This window comes from Sphaeramia orbicularis, chromosome 18 (genome assembly GCF_902148855.1).
Source record: "Sphaeramia orbicularis chromosome 18, fSphaOr1.1, whole genome shotgun sequence".
NCBI lineage: Eukaryota > Metazoa > Chordata > Actinopteri > Kurtiformes > Apogonidae > Sphaeramia > Sphaeramia orbicularis.
The window spans coordinates 36,422,019-36,434,279 of NC_043974.1; the positions used below are offsets into that span (position 1 = coordinate 36,422,019).

General features: G+C 34.4%; 2 protein-coding genes and 1 long non-coding RNA gene across 4 annotated transcripts in view; 2 read left to right on the forward strand and 1 right to left on the reverse strand.

Annotated features, from left to right (window-relative positions):
- Positions 1 to 10,324, reverse strand: part of tlr2 (toll-like receptor 2) — a 22,068-nt gene extending 11,744 nt beyond the window's left edge. Inside the window, exons 1-7 of one of the 2 annotated variants that reach the window (XM_030162636.1) lie at positions 10,252 to 10,265; positions 8,251 to 8,519; positions 7,688 to 7,844; positions 5,350 to 5,499; positions 4,092 to 4,298; positions 2,458 to 2,580; positions 483 to 633 (exon numbers count right to left, since the gene is read on the reverse strand). In XM_030162636.1, coding sequence (XP_030018496.1) covers positions 483 to 633; positions 2,458 to 2,580; positions 4,092 to 4,298; positions 5,350 to 5,499; positions 7,688 to 7,844; positions 8,251 to 8,518 — 1,056 coding nt within the window. In that variant the 5' untranslated portion in view covers position 8,519; positions 10,252 to 10,265. Of the gene's footprint in view, positions 1 to 482; positions 634 to 2,457; positions 2,581 to 4,091; positions 4,299 to 5,349; positions 5,500 to 7,687; positions 7,845 to 8,250; positions 8,520 to 10,251 lie in introns of both variants that reach the window. The other variant, XM_030162635.1, reaches the window with a different exon arrangement.
- The window catches only part of LOC115438346 (uncharacterized), a 96,757-nt gene that overhangs the window by 57,255 nt on the left and 27,241 nt on the right, over positions 1 to 12,261 (forward strand). The window lies entirely within an intron of this gene.
- Positions 4,065 to 10,385, forward strand: LOC115438810 (uncharacterized). The gene is made up of 3 exons (XR_003938161.1): positions 4,065 to 4,180; positions 5,358 to 5,529; positions 10,293 to 10,385. It is a non-coding gene; the product is annotated as an uncharacterized LOC115438810 (long non-coding RNA).

Genomic DNA, 12,261 nt, shown 5'->3' on the forward strand with positions numbered 1-12,261 from the left:
AAAAAAAAATATTTTTGACCTTAATTTTTTTTTTTCCAGTGGCCCTAATCCTCTTCTGTAAAAAGCTGACAAACAAGAACCATAACTGTTTCCTCAGAATTCAGATTTATTTTCTCAGAATTCTGACTTTTTTTCTGAGAATTCTGACTTTTTTCTCAGAATTCTAACTTTTTTCTCAGAATTCTGACTTTTTCCTCAGAATTCTGACTTTAATCTCAGAATAATTATTTTTAAAAAATGTATTGGACCCTTTTTCCACTGGCCCTAATCCTCTTCTGTAGATTTTTATCATGTAAAAATAACTATTAAAAATATGAGTTTAATCTGGAAGCTATATATTTTGTTTCTTTATTGTAAGTCATAGGATATTTTTTGCAAATACAAAATTATAAAAATTACAAAATTATTTGTAAGTTATTATCCAGATCTCAAATCAAAGGTCAGATTTGACTTATTAGTGATAAAATTGTGTTTTTCTTTACCCCTGCGTTTATGACGGACACTTTTCTGGGGTACTGCAGCAGAAAACCCAACTGCAGAAATGAGACGAATTTATAAACATCCAGCACGATGACATTTCGTAAGTAGACCTCATCAAGGGCTTTATGATCCGTCTGGTAAGCCTTTTCCCACCTGGAACAAATGAAAAAAACACAACAGTACCCGATTAAGAGACTACTTATGGTTTATGATTATTGGACACAAATATATGAAAAAGTATCTTTTCCCTTCAGCAAAGCACAATGAGCAGTTTTTACTTACATTTTTATGCATTGTCAAGTATTATATGAAGACCAAATACAGTCATTAACAACTAAATTTCCCATTATGGCCTTTACACACATTCATAAATCTTCATTAAAAAGTTTGCATTTCAGGAGCAGCTTGACAGAATATCTTAAAGTTTACCACAAAAACTAACGTGAACTTGAACTAAAGGATGCACTGAAGAAACTTATGACCTCAAGTCTGTTGATAAGTATAAGTTTTGCCTTTTTTTTTTTTTTTTTTTTTTTTTTGTACATTAAGTAATTGTCTTGATTGATAAGCAGTTTCTTAGGAATGGTGGGAATTTCTTCAAATTTGTCATAAAATTGGTTGGATTTCAGTCTTCAAAAAAAGGTCAAAGGTAAAGGATGCTGTGACCTCCAAAAACATGTTGGTGATAATTGGAGATTTCTGATTATGAGGCAAATATAGTGGACATGTCTGATGAAATTATTGATCCTTATTAACAAACATTGTTGTTAAGAACATCCAATGAATATAGGGTCTTATACCTTTAGAATATTTGGTCATTTTGGAGAATACATGAAAATAGAAATGAAATGTTTTAAATTTGTAACATTTTTTAAAAAATTATTTTTTCAATCCATAAAGACCCAGTACTTTTTCTGTGGCAGTTTCCAAGTGATTTTTTTTCTATCAATTTATTCATGTTTTAAATTGATTTATTACCATTTATTATAGTATTATCCTCTGTATTTTGTGTTTTTTCAGTATGAATCATGTATTTTTCCATATTTAATTTTCTGATCATGTAGATGCTCATAAAAGCTCAGATTAAAGTTGTGTTTTATTATATCAGAAATAGAGAAATTTATCACACTCCATAGGTTTTACTGTTGAACCAATGAGCCTCTTTACATGACCATAAAAGTCATATATCTGGGAGTAATCGGATAATTGTAATAATCAGATCTAATGCATTACATGCACTTAAGAAATGTGATAATATAAAGCGATAAAGAGCTCTACCTCAATTTCGTTGTACTTGTACAATGACAATGACGAGATTCTGATTCTGAATTGAAAAACCTTGGTTTAGACGCTCCAGTCCATTATCGGATTTATTTCGGAGTACGTCTGTACATAGACATGCATAGACTTCCTGTTGTCTTCCACCCACATTTGACTATGTAACTTCTGTTCTGTACTATTTTTAATTGTTTTTACACATGCGCAGACGTAAAAGAACAAAATAAATCACTTTAACCTGTACACATGCATGAACACATCGGAGTACTGGGGAGAAATCTAGGTGTGTTAATCTGATTTCTCATAATCAGATTACTGCCATTATCAGATAAAGCCTGTCAGATTAGCCTGTTTACATGATAACTTGAATAATCTGATAACTCTAGAAATCGGATAATGATCAGAGTATTGGTGTGCATGTAAACGGGCTCATTGGTGCAGAAGATGACGGTGTTTCCACGGTAACTGCGGAGTATCTGAACGTCCAAATGGGTCATATCTGATGACCATGAAAAGATAACGAACTGCATTTTACACCAATTATTTACGTGAATTGCTAGGATTAGTAGATCAACAGGTATTAAACGGTTTAGATCAGTAGTAGCTTTTGGTCTTTATGGGTTAAGTTATTCCATTAATCATTTCCAAACTGCTTTAATACAAATCCTCCAGGTTTGTGTCATCTTTCCTGTTTCTTACCTGCCTTCACCCTTCAGTGTGACTCCGTCAAATTTAAGAAAGGTGAGTGGAACTCCATCCGTTACCACCAGGAACTCAACAACCCTCTGGTCGGAGATAGAGACGTTATGCAGCGACAGGTACCTGGAGTTAGAAGTTTTTAAGTCATATTTTAAAGCAGTTTTTTTTTTTCTATCCTTGAAAAAAAATAGTGTGATGAACATAGAGTTAGAAAAATAATCCTAGTAAATGCATTCATCAGTGTGTAATAGTAATAAGTATGATAATAATGATACTTATATATTATTGGTTTGTAGTCACTTTAAGATGAGAGCAGTTGTGATTTTGTTATCTTACACAAGAATACAGGTTTGTCCACCGTTTACAATGAATATACTGTGCCGTGCTTGCCGCATTGCATTGTGGGTATTGGGTTTTATTATGGTCTGTGTTATGTGCAGGGGTTCAGTAGGGTTATTATGTTTGTATGAATTAGGTTAATGTGTGTGTGATGATGTTGATGGGTTGAGTTGCGGCATGAAAGCCATTGCTGAGACTTCAGAATAAGAAAAAGAGGCTTGCCTGGGCCATGAAACACCGCCAGTGGACTACAGAAGACTGGAAGAGGGTGTTATGGACTGATCAAACCTGCAACTGGAAGTCTTCTCTTCACAGTTTAAACTGAGAATTGTTTACTACGACCACTATTGAGCTGTGCTTGAAGCAGTTGTCCTGTGAGTCGCCTATCACTCAAGCTGTTGACTCTCATAAACTTGTCTTCTGATTCTGTTGTCTTTGGGTCTGCCAGACCTCTTCCTGTCAGCATTTCCCCCAGTTTCTGAGTGCCTTTGGATGGTGAAGGAAATTGGACTTACTGACACCTTGACTTTCTTGGCAGTTTCTCTGTAGGACAGACCTACATTTTTAAGTGTTATGATGGTCTGTCGCTCTTCTATCGTTAATTGCCTTTTCCTCGCCATTTTTATAGTAACACACCACTTTCTGCAGTCCAATACTGTTCAAATAATGCTCACAACAGTATGGTACCAAAGTGTGTTCCAACACTACTTTTATGCAGACAGAGGGGGTTGGAAGGAATTCAGAGATGTTGGTACACCTGTAGGAACTGGTAGCACCAACTTTGGAGGCTTGATCAACCTCCCTTTCTGCAGAACTGCTTTAAGTTGTTAACCCATTTCTTGTTCGCCTTTTTGTATAATTCTGAAATGTACATTATTTTTCAGTTTTGTTTATTTAACCTTTGCACCAACCTTTGCTTACCTTTGTACCATTTCAAGCTGTTCAATGGACTTGAACTGCTTGAATTTCAATACAAAACTGGAAAAATTGGGGTGTTCTAAAACTTTTGACTAGTAGTGTACATAATGTTAAAGTGCTTAAAATACCTACTCAAATATGTATAATATATGCGTATAAATTACTCTGATTATATGACAAAAACTGTTGAACACCAAATTTGTCCATGTGTTAACACTTGATTGGACCCATATGTGTTTTTTTCATGTATCATATTTGTAATACTGTAACTTGGCTTATGAAAGCATAGTATGAAAAAAATGTTATTAATTTCTGTTCCTGATCATGTTGGTTTTGTTTTTGTTAAATCCATACAGAGGTAAAGATGTGTTTCAGACCTGATTCTTTTCTTCGCCGCCTCTCTGAAGGGTTGAAGGGACTGACTGGTGGCCAGATGGAGGTTTTCCAGTATGACCCACGTCTCAGGGTATGAAACATCTCCAAGCATGGCTGAAGCCAGAGACTGGTTGTTTAAAAATGGGCCGTGGAGGCTCAGATATACATGACCCAACGGCCAAATATCTGCCAGAGCCCCAGGCTCATACCTGCGGTGACAGAGGAAGTCACAAATAAGGGCAAAAACACTGTTCACTGGAAAGGACTTTCCATAAAAAATAGAAATCTGTCTGAAAAAACTTGCATTTTGCTGCTTCCAATCTAGGAAATTATTTAATATAAAAAATCCAAATTGGTTCCTTAAAAATTAAAACAAGTTAAAAAAAGAACCTGATCTGTAAAGGATTTGCTTTACTTTGAAATACTAAAATAGAACTGTATTAAATTCAGAAAATTGATTAAACAGAAAAATTTCTGCTTGCAGCCATGTATATATTTATTGTTTATAGGATATTTTATATATTAATACATGTATTACATTATTTACACCTGTGCCACTTGTTTCTAGTACTTTTATTCTGTGATGATTAAACTATATACATATTGTGCATACTATTGTATTATTATTACATAATAACCTACTTATTGTTATTGTTATTATTTACTACTTTAGCACTTCTTTCTACTAGTACTTTCCAATGTGCAATTGCAACTTTTCACTACTGTTTTTTTTTTTTTTTAATAATTATTGTTTTGTTTTTTTCTTGTGGTATTTCTTGTGTGTATATTTAGTGTTTGTGCTGCTTTTGGAACCTTGCTTTCCTGAGGGCACTGCTCAAAGAATCAATACAGTTTTGTTTAATCTAATCTAATCTATAGATATATATGTATTTATTAAAAAGGTATTTATTTACATGTTTTATAGAATATAGTGTAGTTTACTTCACCTGAGTTTTGCTAAGTTTAACCAGCTGAACTAGTTGTTAACTGTAGTAACTCTGCAACACAGAAGAATGAATCCTATAACCCAGGGGTGTTCAATTCTGGGCCTTGAGATCTACTATCCTACATGTTTTAGATGATTTCCTCGTCCACAGTCATTATCAAACATCTGCAGAGTTTGATGATTGGCTTATCGTTTGAATCAGGTGTGTTGGAAGAGGGATACATCTAAAACATGCAGGATGGTAGATCTCGAGGACCAGGATTGGACACCTCTGCTATAACGTCTTCGACCTCTGACCTCCTCCTGTTCCTCACCTCCTCAGGTTGTCTCCATGCACCCTGAGCTCCTCTAGCTGATCGATTCCAGACACATGTGCTCTGCCAATCTCCTCCAGAGCATCGCTACCAAAGCTCAGCCTCCGGAGCTGGACCAGGCTCTTGAATAGTGGATGTGGGCCCAGACTCCTGGGAAACACAGAAGCAGATTATTTAGAGGTAGAGTGTGTTCATGTTGTCCATCCAAGTCTTATGAACATGATATTTCAGGAACACCTTGACAGAATGTCCTCAGATTTGGCACAAACATTCACTTGGACTCAAGGATGAACTTGTATGATTTTGGTAGACATAGGTTTCTGTTCCATCCTGTACTACTATATGGGTGCAATAATTCAGTAAGACCTTAAGGGAGTGGGTTTTATTTTCAGTTTTAGCACAAATGTTCACAAAGAACCAAGCATGAACGTTTCATTTTTTATCGTTAGCCACTGGGAAATCTAAAACCAAAAGAAACCAGACAAATGTTTTAACCCATTTAGGCCCAAACATCCACCGACAACCAAACCATCTACTGATCTAAAGTTTAATACCTGTTGATTCACTAATCCTATCAATACATGTAAATAATTGGTGTAAAATGCAGTTTGTCATCTTTTCATGGTCATCAGATATGACCCATTTGGATGTTCAGAGACTCTGTAGTTACCATAGAAACGCCGTCATCTTCTGCAACATTGATTCACCAGTAAAACGATGACAGTGGATGGAGACACTTGTTTATATATTCAGTTATTGGTATTTTGATGAAAAGTCACATTTTTTTCAGTTTTCTCTGTTTCTGATATAATAACCCTCAACTTTAATCTGTGCTTTTATGAGCATCTACATGATCAGTAAATTAAATATAGGAAAACACTACATTTTCACCTAGAAAAGCAAAACACAGCAGATAATATGATAATAATTTGTGATAAATCCCTTCAAAAAGATTAGAGAGAAAAAATTATTTGGAAATGACCGCAAAAGTAACACTGGGCCTTTATGGGTTAATAGGATAAAATAACAATATGAATTTAAAAAAAATCAATGTATTTTTTAAAAAATATAATTGTGTATATTTCAAGTAATATGGTGAAAAATAAAAGACAAAAAATATGAATACATTCATCTGCATCCCAAATAGCATAAATGACCAGAAACTGTGTAATTATTATGGGGTAGAAAACAACATGCATCAACCTAAACTAATAAATAGCATAAATTTAGCACCAAACGGAATCAAAATCCAAACCCTGTCATTTCAATTACAGTTGCTGCATTGTTTCTTGGAGTTTTCAGTCACACAGCTTGGCCCTCCTTTGCTCTGACTATGAAGCAATAAAGAGGAATTAAGAAAACAGGAATCTTTTTAAATTAGAAGTGTCAGGAAAAAGAAGTTACTTCAAATAATAAACTGACAAAATGTACTAAACCGAAAGAATGTAGGATTAAACTTTTTAGTTTTAAACCAGCAATTTAGGCAGAACAATGTAAATAAATGAATCTGGAGGGGACCTTTAGGTTTATAAGCCATGGTTTGTAAGGTTTTTTTTTTTAATACGAAGCTGGAAATGAGCATTTTCAGTAAATCTAGCTAGATTTAGATCTAGATCTAGCTAGATTTACTCTGAAACAGTACATTTAATAATGACTATATCACTTCTACATCAATATTATGGTTGTTACTTTTCCTTTAAACCTTATTTATTGAGGAAAAAAGTTTCAAATTTTCAGCAGGTAGGGTTGGTCTGGTTAACCCAAACAGATGCAAACATCCACTGATCTAAACTGTTTAATACCTTTCGATCCACTAATTCTATCAATACATGGAAATAATTAGTATAAAATACAGTTTGTCATCTTTTCATGGTCATCCGATATGACCCATCTGGACGTTCGGAGACTCCGTAGTTACCGTGGAAACACCTTCATCTTCTACAACATTGATTCACCGGTAAAACCCATGGAGTAAGATCATCGACAGTGGATGGAGACACTTGATTTATGTAAAGCTAAAGATATATTTTATTGAAAAAGTCACTTTTTCTTCAGTTTTCTCTGTTTCTGATACAATAACCTCAACTTTAATTTGAGCTTTTCTGAACATCTATATGGTCAGCAATTCAGGATTCATGATAGAGTGGATCTTAATCAAAATGAGTGCAACTATGGATGAAAATAAATGTGACAAAGGCAAATGTGTGTTGTAATCAGAGCTGCATCATTATGGCATTATGTGTGAAGCAGTCTCTTTTTTCTTCTCTTTTTACACAAGTCATAAAGTGATATACAACTGCATAACGGTAGTTCCAGTTGCATATTGTTTCAGTTTTACCTGTACGGGTTGTGAAGCAGGTTCAGCCGTTGCAGGGCTCCGAGTTTTCGGAACCATTTGTGGTTTATAATTTTTATCTCGTTGTCAGACAGATCTAACTCCTCCAGACTCCACAGGGAAGCAAATGCAGACGAGTGGATCTCAGACAGTCTGTTTGCTGTAGATGATGAACAACCACATATCAGAAACATAGTAACAACAAAACACCAGCCAGTGCCTGTTTATACAACTCTGTCATGAGAATAAATTTCATTTTTTGTGCGTGTTGGCAAATGCACACTGATCATTTTGTCATTGAAGGATCTTTTCAGAGAGTTCGCATTATAACCTCTAAATCTGTTCAGATTAAGTCACTAAAAGCACAATAAAGTACAATATTTTTGCTGCTAGAGTGTTAAAAAAGAAAGAAAGAAACAATCTGAACCAAAAACAATAACCCTTATAATAAAAAAAAAAAAAAATGGGAGGGATTTGTAATGATGGAGGGTTTGAAAATGTAAGAACAGATGGATGGATTTTGTGGTTCTCCTCAGAAATTAAAAATAAAACCCCATCAGCATTACCATGGAGACTCAACACCCTCAGGCGAGCATGTCCTTTCAGGTCGTCATCGGTTACCATGACAATGTTGTTGAAGGAGAGATCAAGAGTCAGAGCGTCATCTGTTACCATGGGAACGACGATGAATTGGGCATGAGAGCAGTTACACGAAAAAGTCAGGTCACAGCGATGACAGGACGGCCTGTCGCTGTCCGAGTTTGACCTCTGACCCCGGCACAGAAAGACGAGGAAGAGGAGGAGAGGAGGAAGGGTGGTGATGGGACGTCTCATACTGTTGGACAGACGAGAAAACAGGGACAGAGTCATTAACAAGTGGGTTAACACACAAAAGCACAGGAAGTTTAACATGACAGCTTGTTGTACTTTTTTGTACTAAAATAATGCATCATTTATTGTGTCAAAGAATCAGTCAAAAATGACCCTAAAATGTGATATCCTCCTGAGACCCAGCAATGCATTTTTATCCTCTGTAGGGGACAAGAGTTTTACAGCTTTACTTAAAAAAAAAAAAAAAAAGACTGTCAATCACTGCAAAGAATATTCCATTAAAAAATAAAAAATGTATCTGTAAAAATTGTTGCATTATCACATTTCCAATCAAGACAATTATTTAATATAAAAATTGGGGGTGGCTGTGGCTCAGTTGGTAGAGCAGGTTGTCCAATGACCAAAGGGTCAGCAGTTCAAATCCTGGTTCCTGGCCCCAACTGTCCACATGTCAAAGTGTCCTTGGGCAAGACACTGAACCCTAAATTGCTCCCAGCGCAGCAGGAAGGAATCATAAAGCGCTTTGGGCACCATGAAGGTGTAGAGGATGCACTATATAAGTTCAGACCATTTACCATAAAAAAGCCAAAAATGTTTATTCTGCAGGGACAGAGTTAGCAAAGCATCACATTTTCACTTGTAGTTTTGAATAATTACTAAAAAAAATTATTAGAATCAGTTATTGCTTCCTATAATTAGAGTAGATGTTTTATATACTGTACTTGGTGATGAATTTCACAAAAATGTATGTACCCAATTCACCTCAAAGTGTTATAAATGATTCTTGTGGGTATGATTATTAAATTATAATTCCATTTGAATTATCCAATGGAAGCCTGTTCCCTAATAAAAATTAATTATCAGCGATCAATGAAGGAATCAATTAATGAATTCTGTTGGTGATCTTTCATGCAAAACCAATTGCACATCCACGAATGCAAAGATCCAAAATATTCATTTGTTAAATCTTCATGTTAACCCCATAAAGACCCAGTGCTACTTTGTGGCAGTTCCCAAATGAATTTTCCTCTTTATTTAACCTTTATTATTTGATTTATCACCATTTATTATAATATTATCTGCTGCATTTTGCATTTTTTTCAGTCAAAATTAGGTACTTTCCATTATTTTATTTGCTGGTCATGTAACTTCATAAAAGCTCAGATTAAAACAGAAGTCTATTATCAAAAACAGAGAAAACTGAAGAAAAAAGTGACTTTTTCAGTGAAATATATCATTAACTGAACGTAAACTCAGTGTTTCCATCCACTGTCATTGATCCAACTCCATGGGTTTTACTGGTGAATTAATGTTGTAGAAGATGATGGTGTTTCCACGGTAAGTACAAAGCCTCCGAACGTCCAAATGGGTCATATCTGATGACCATGAAAAGATGACAAACTGCATTTTACACCAATTATTTCCATGTATTGACAGGATTTATGGATCAACAGGTATTAAATATTTTATATCAGTAGATGGTTTTGGTCGCCGGTCGCTGTTTGGGTCTTTATGGGTTAAACACTAGAAAATATCCTTATTACTAATAGAGACAAATAAAACAAATAAATCCATGCAGATGCAGATTTGTCAGAAAACCAAATGTGAATTCAAAACAACAACTTATCCTGTTGTAAAAGCTTGTAAAATTAAGTTAAAAAAAAAAAAAAAAGCAAAATAAATATTTAAATGAATAAATATCTGTAGTGACACATAAAATAAAAAGTGCATTTTACCTTATCTTACCTGATTTTCTTTCTTTTTTTTTGTCATGCAGAGTTGATTCCTGATGCCAGGGGAGATAAGACAGTGAAATGATGAAGATGTGAAGGGACTAAAGAAAGGCCGTTGAATCGACTCCATGTGAGGGAAGTAAAAACAGAGAGGGCGGCTGTGAAAGTGAGAAAAGAGGTAGTGAATATGAAAATCCACATCTGGGAGGAAACCTGCCTGCATGTGAAAATACAGACTGCAAATAAAATCAAATAAAACTAAATAAAAGAAAATAAAGAAACAAATAATGAAAAGTAATGGAAATTCAGACTTCCATTTAAAGTAGATTCTATATTTGACAAGCTCAGATTCAGAGTTAGGAATAAACAGAAGTAAAACGTCTTTTATTACCTTCAGTGTAGTTTCTGTTAAGTGTTTGATCGCATATGTACTTAACTGTAACCACAGTGACTTCCTCTCCAGAAATACAGAACAGATACTTCCTGTTTATCCTCACAAACAGAAGGAAAACATGGTCTGATTCTCAGAACAAGAGTCATTTTATATCAAGGGCATAATATTGGTAAGAAAACCAATCCTGATTACTCTGATAGAGGATCCCTAAATACTAAATAAGGTTGTGAATAATTTGAATCATTTACCTCAGAACATCTGTTGTTTAACCCATAAAGACCCAGTTCCCCGATTTTTTTTTTTTCTCTATTTAACCTTTCTTAATTTATTTATCACCATTTATTATAATATTATCTGCTGCATTTTGCATTTTTTTGGTGAAAATCAAGTATTTTCCTATATTAAATTTACCGATCATGTACTTTAATCATCATGCTGAGATTACATTTGAGGGTTATTATGTCAAAAACAGAGAAAACTGAAGAAAAAGTGCCTTTTTTGTAAAATACATCATTAACTGAACATAAACCGAGTGTCTCCATCCACTGTCATTAATCCAACTACATGGGTTTTACTGGTGAATCAATGTTGTAGAAGGTGATGGTGTTTCCACGGTAACTACGGGGCCTCTGAACGTCCAAATGGGTCATATCTGATCACCATGAAAAGATGACAAACTGTATTTTAAAATAATTATTAAAATGTATTGATAGAATTAGTGGATCAACAGGTATTAAACATTTTACATCAGTAGATAGTTTTGGTCTACATTGTATATTTGGGTCTTTATGGGTTAAATGGAACCCTAAGCTCTGGTTAAGGTTTGGGTTAGGATGAGCCTCAAACAGTGGAAGTCCAGGTCCAATGACATGTTATTAGCTTCATCTAAAATGAAGCATCCTGTCATTTGTGTAGTTAACATTTGACCAAAACACAATCTAAACTACATGAGTTTAAACATGACTCAAATCCAACCCTAACTCTACGTTAAGAGGTTATTAAAAAGCTTTAAGTAATGCCAAAGAAAACCAAATCCAATTGTAATTTGTTTAATTTTGGTTTAATAATTTCAAATGTGTTTAAAATTTGTTGCATGGATGAAATTTGATGTTTGGAAATTATTTGATCTTTGTAATCGATATCAGTAATTGATATGTATTTTAGAATTTCATATTTTTTGTTATTTGGAAGTTCTATGTTCTAGTGGTTAGAATTTATTTGATATATGGAATTTCTTTCACAATTGTTTTATTCTTTGGTATATGATATTTTTATATAACAGTAACTCAACAGGCTGATGTTTAAACACACCCAGTTCTCATGGGATATCATTTTACATGGTTAGAAACCTTTTTCTATTCAGTTGTTTAGTGTTTCTTTGTCTCACCTTGTAGCGCTGCCGTATATTTTTAACTCCTTAGGTTTCTTGTAACTGTAGATTTATAAACTCACAACCCTAGATGATGAAATATCAACATTTCTAATTCATTGCTTATTTTACAACCTTGTATTGTGTAAATCTGGGTTACAGGAACAATGTCTGCAAGTTCACACTGACTGGATTTATGTTATATAATTCGGAGGGTGTGACGCAATGTGTAATTGACCAAAAGACCCAA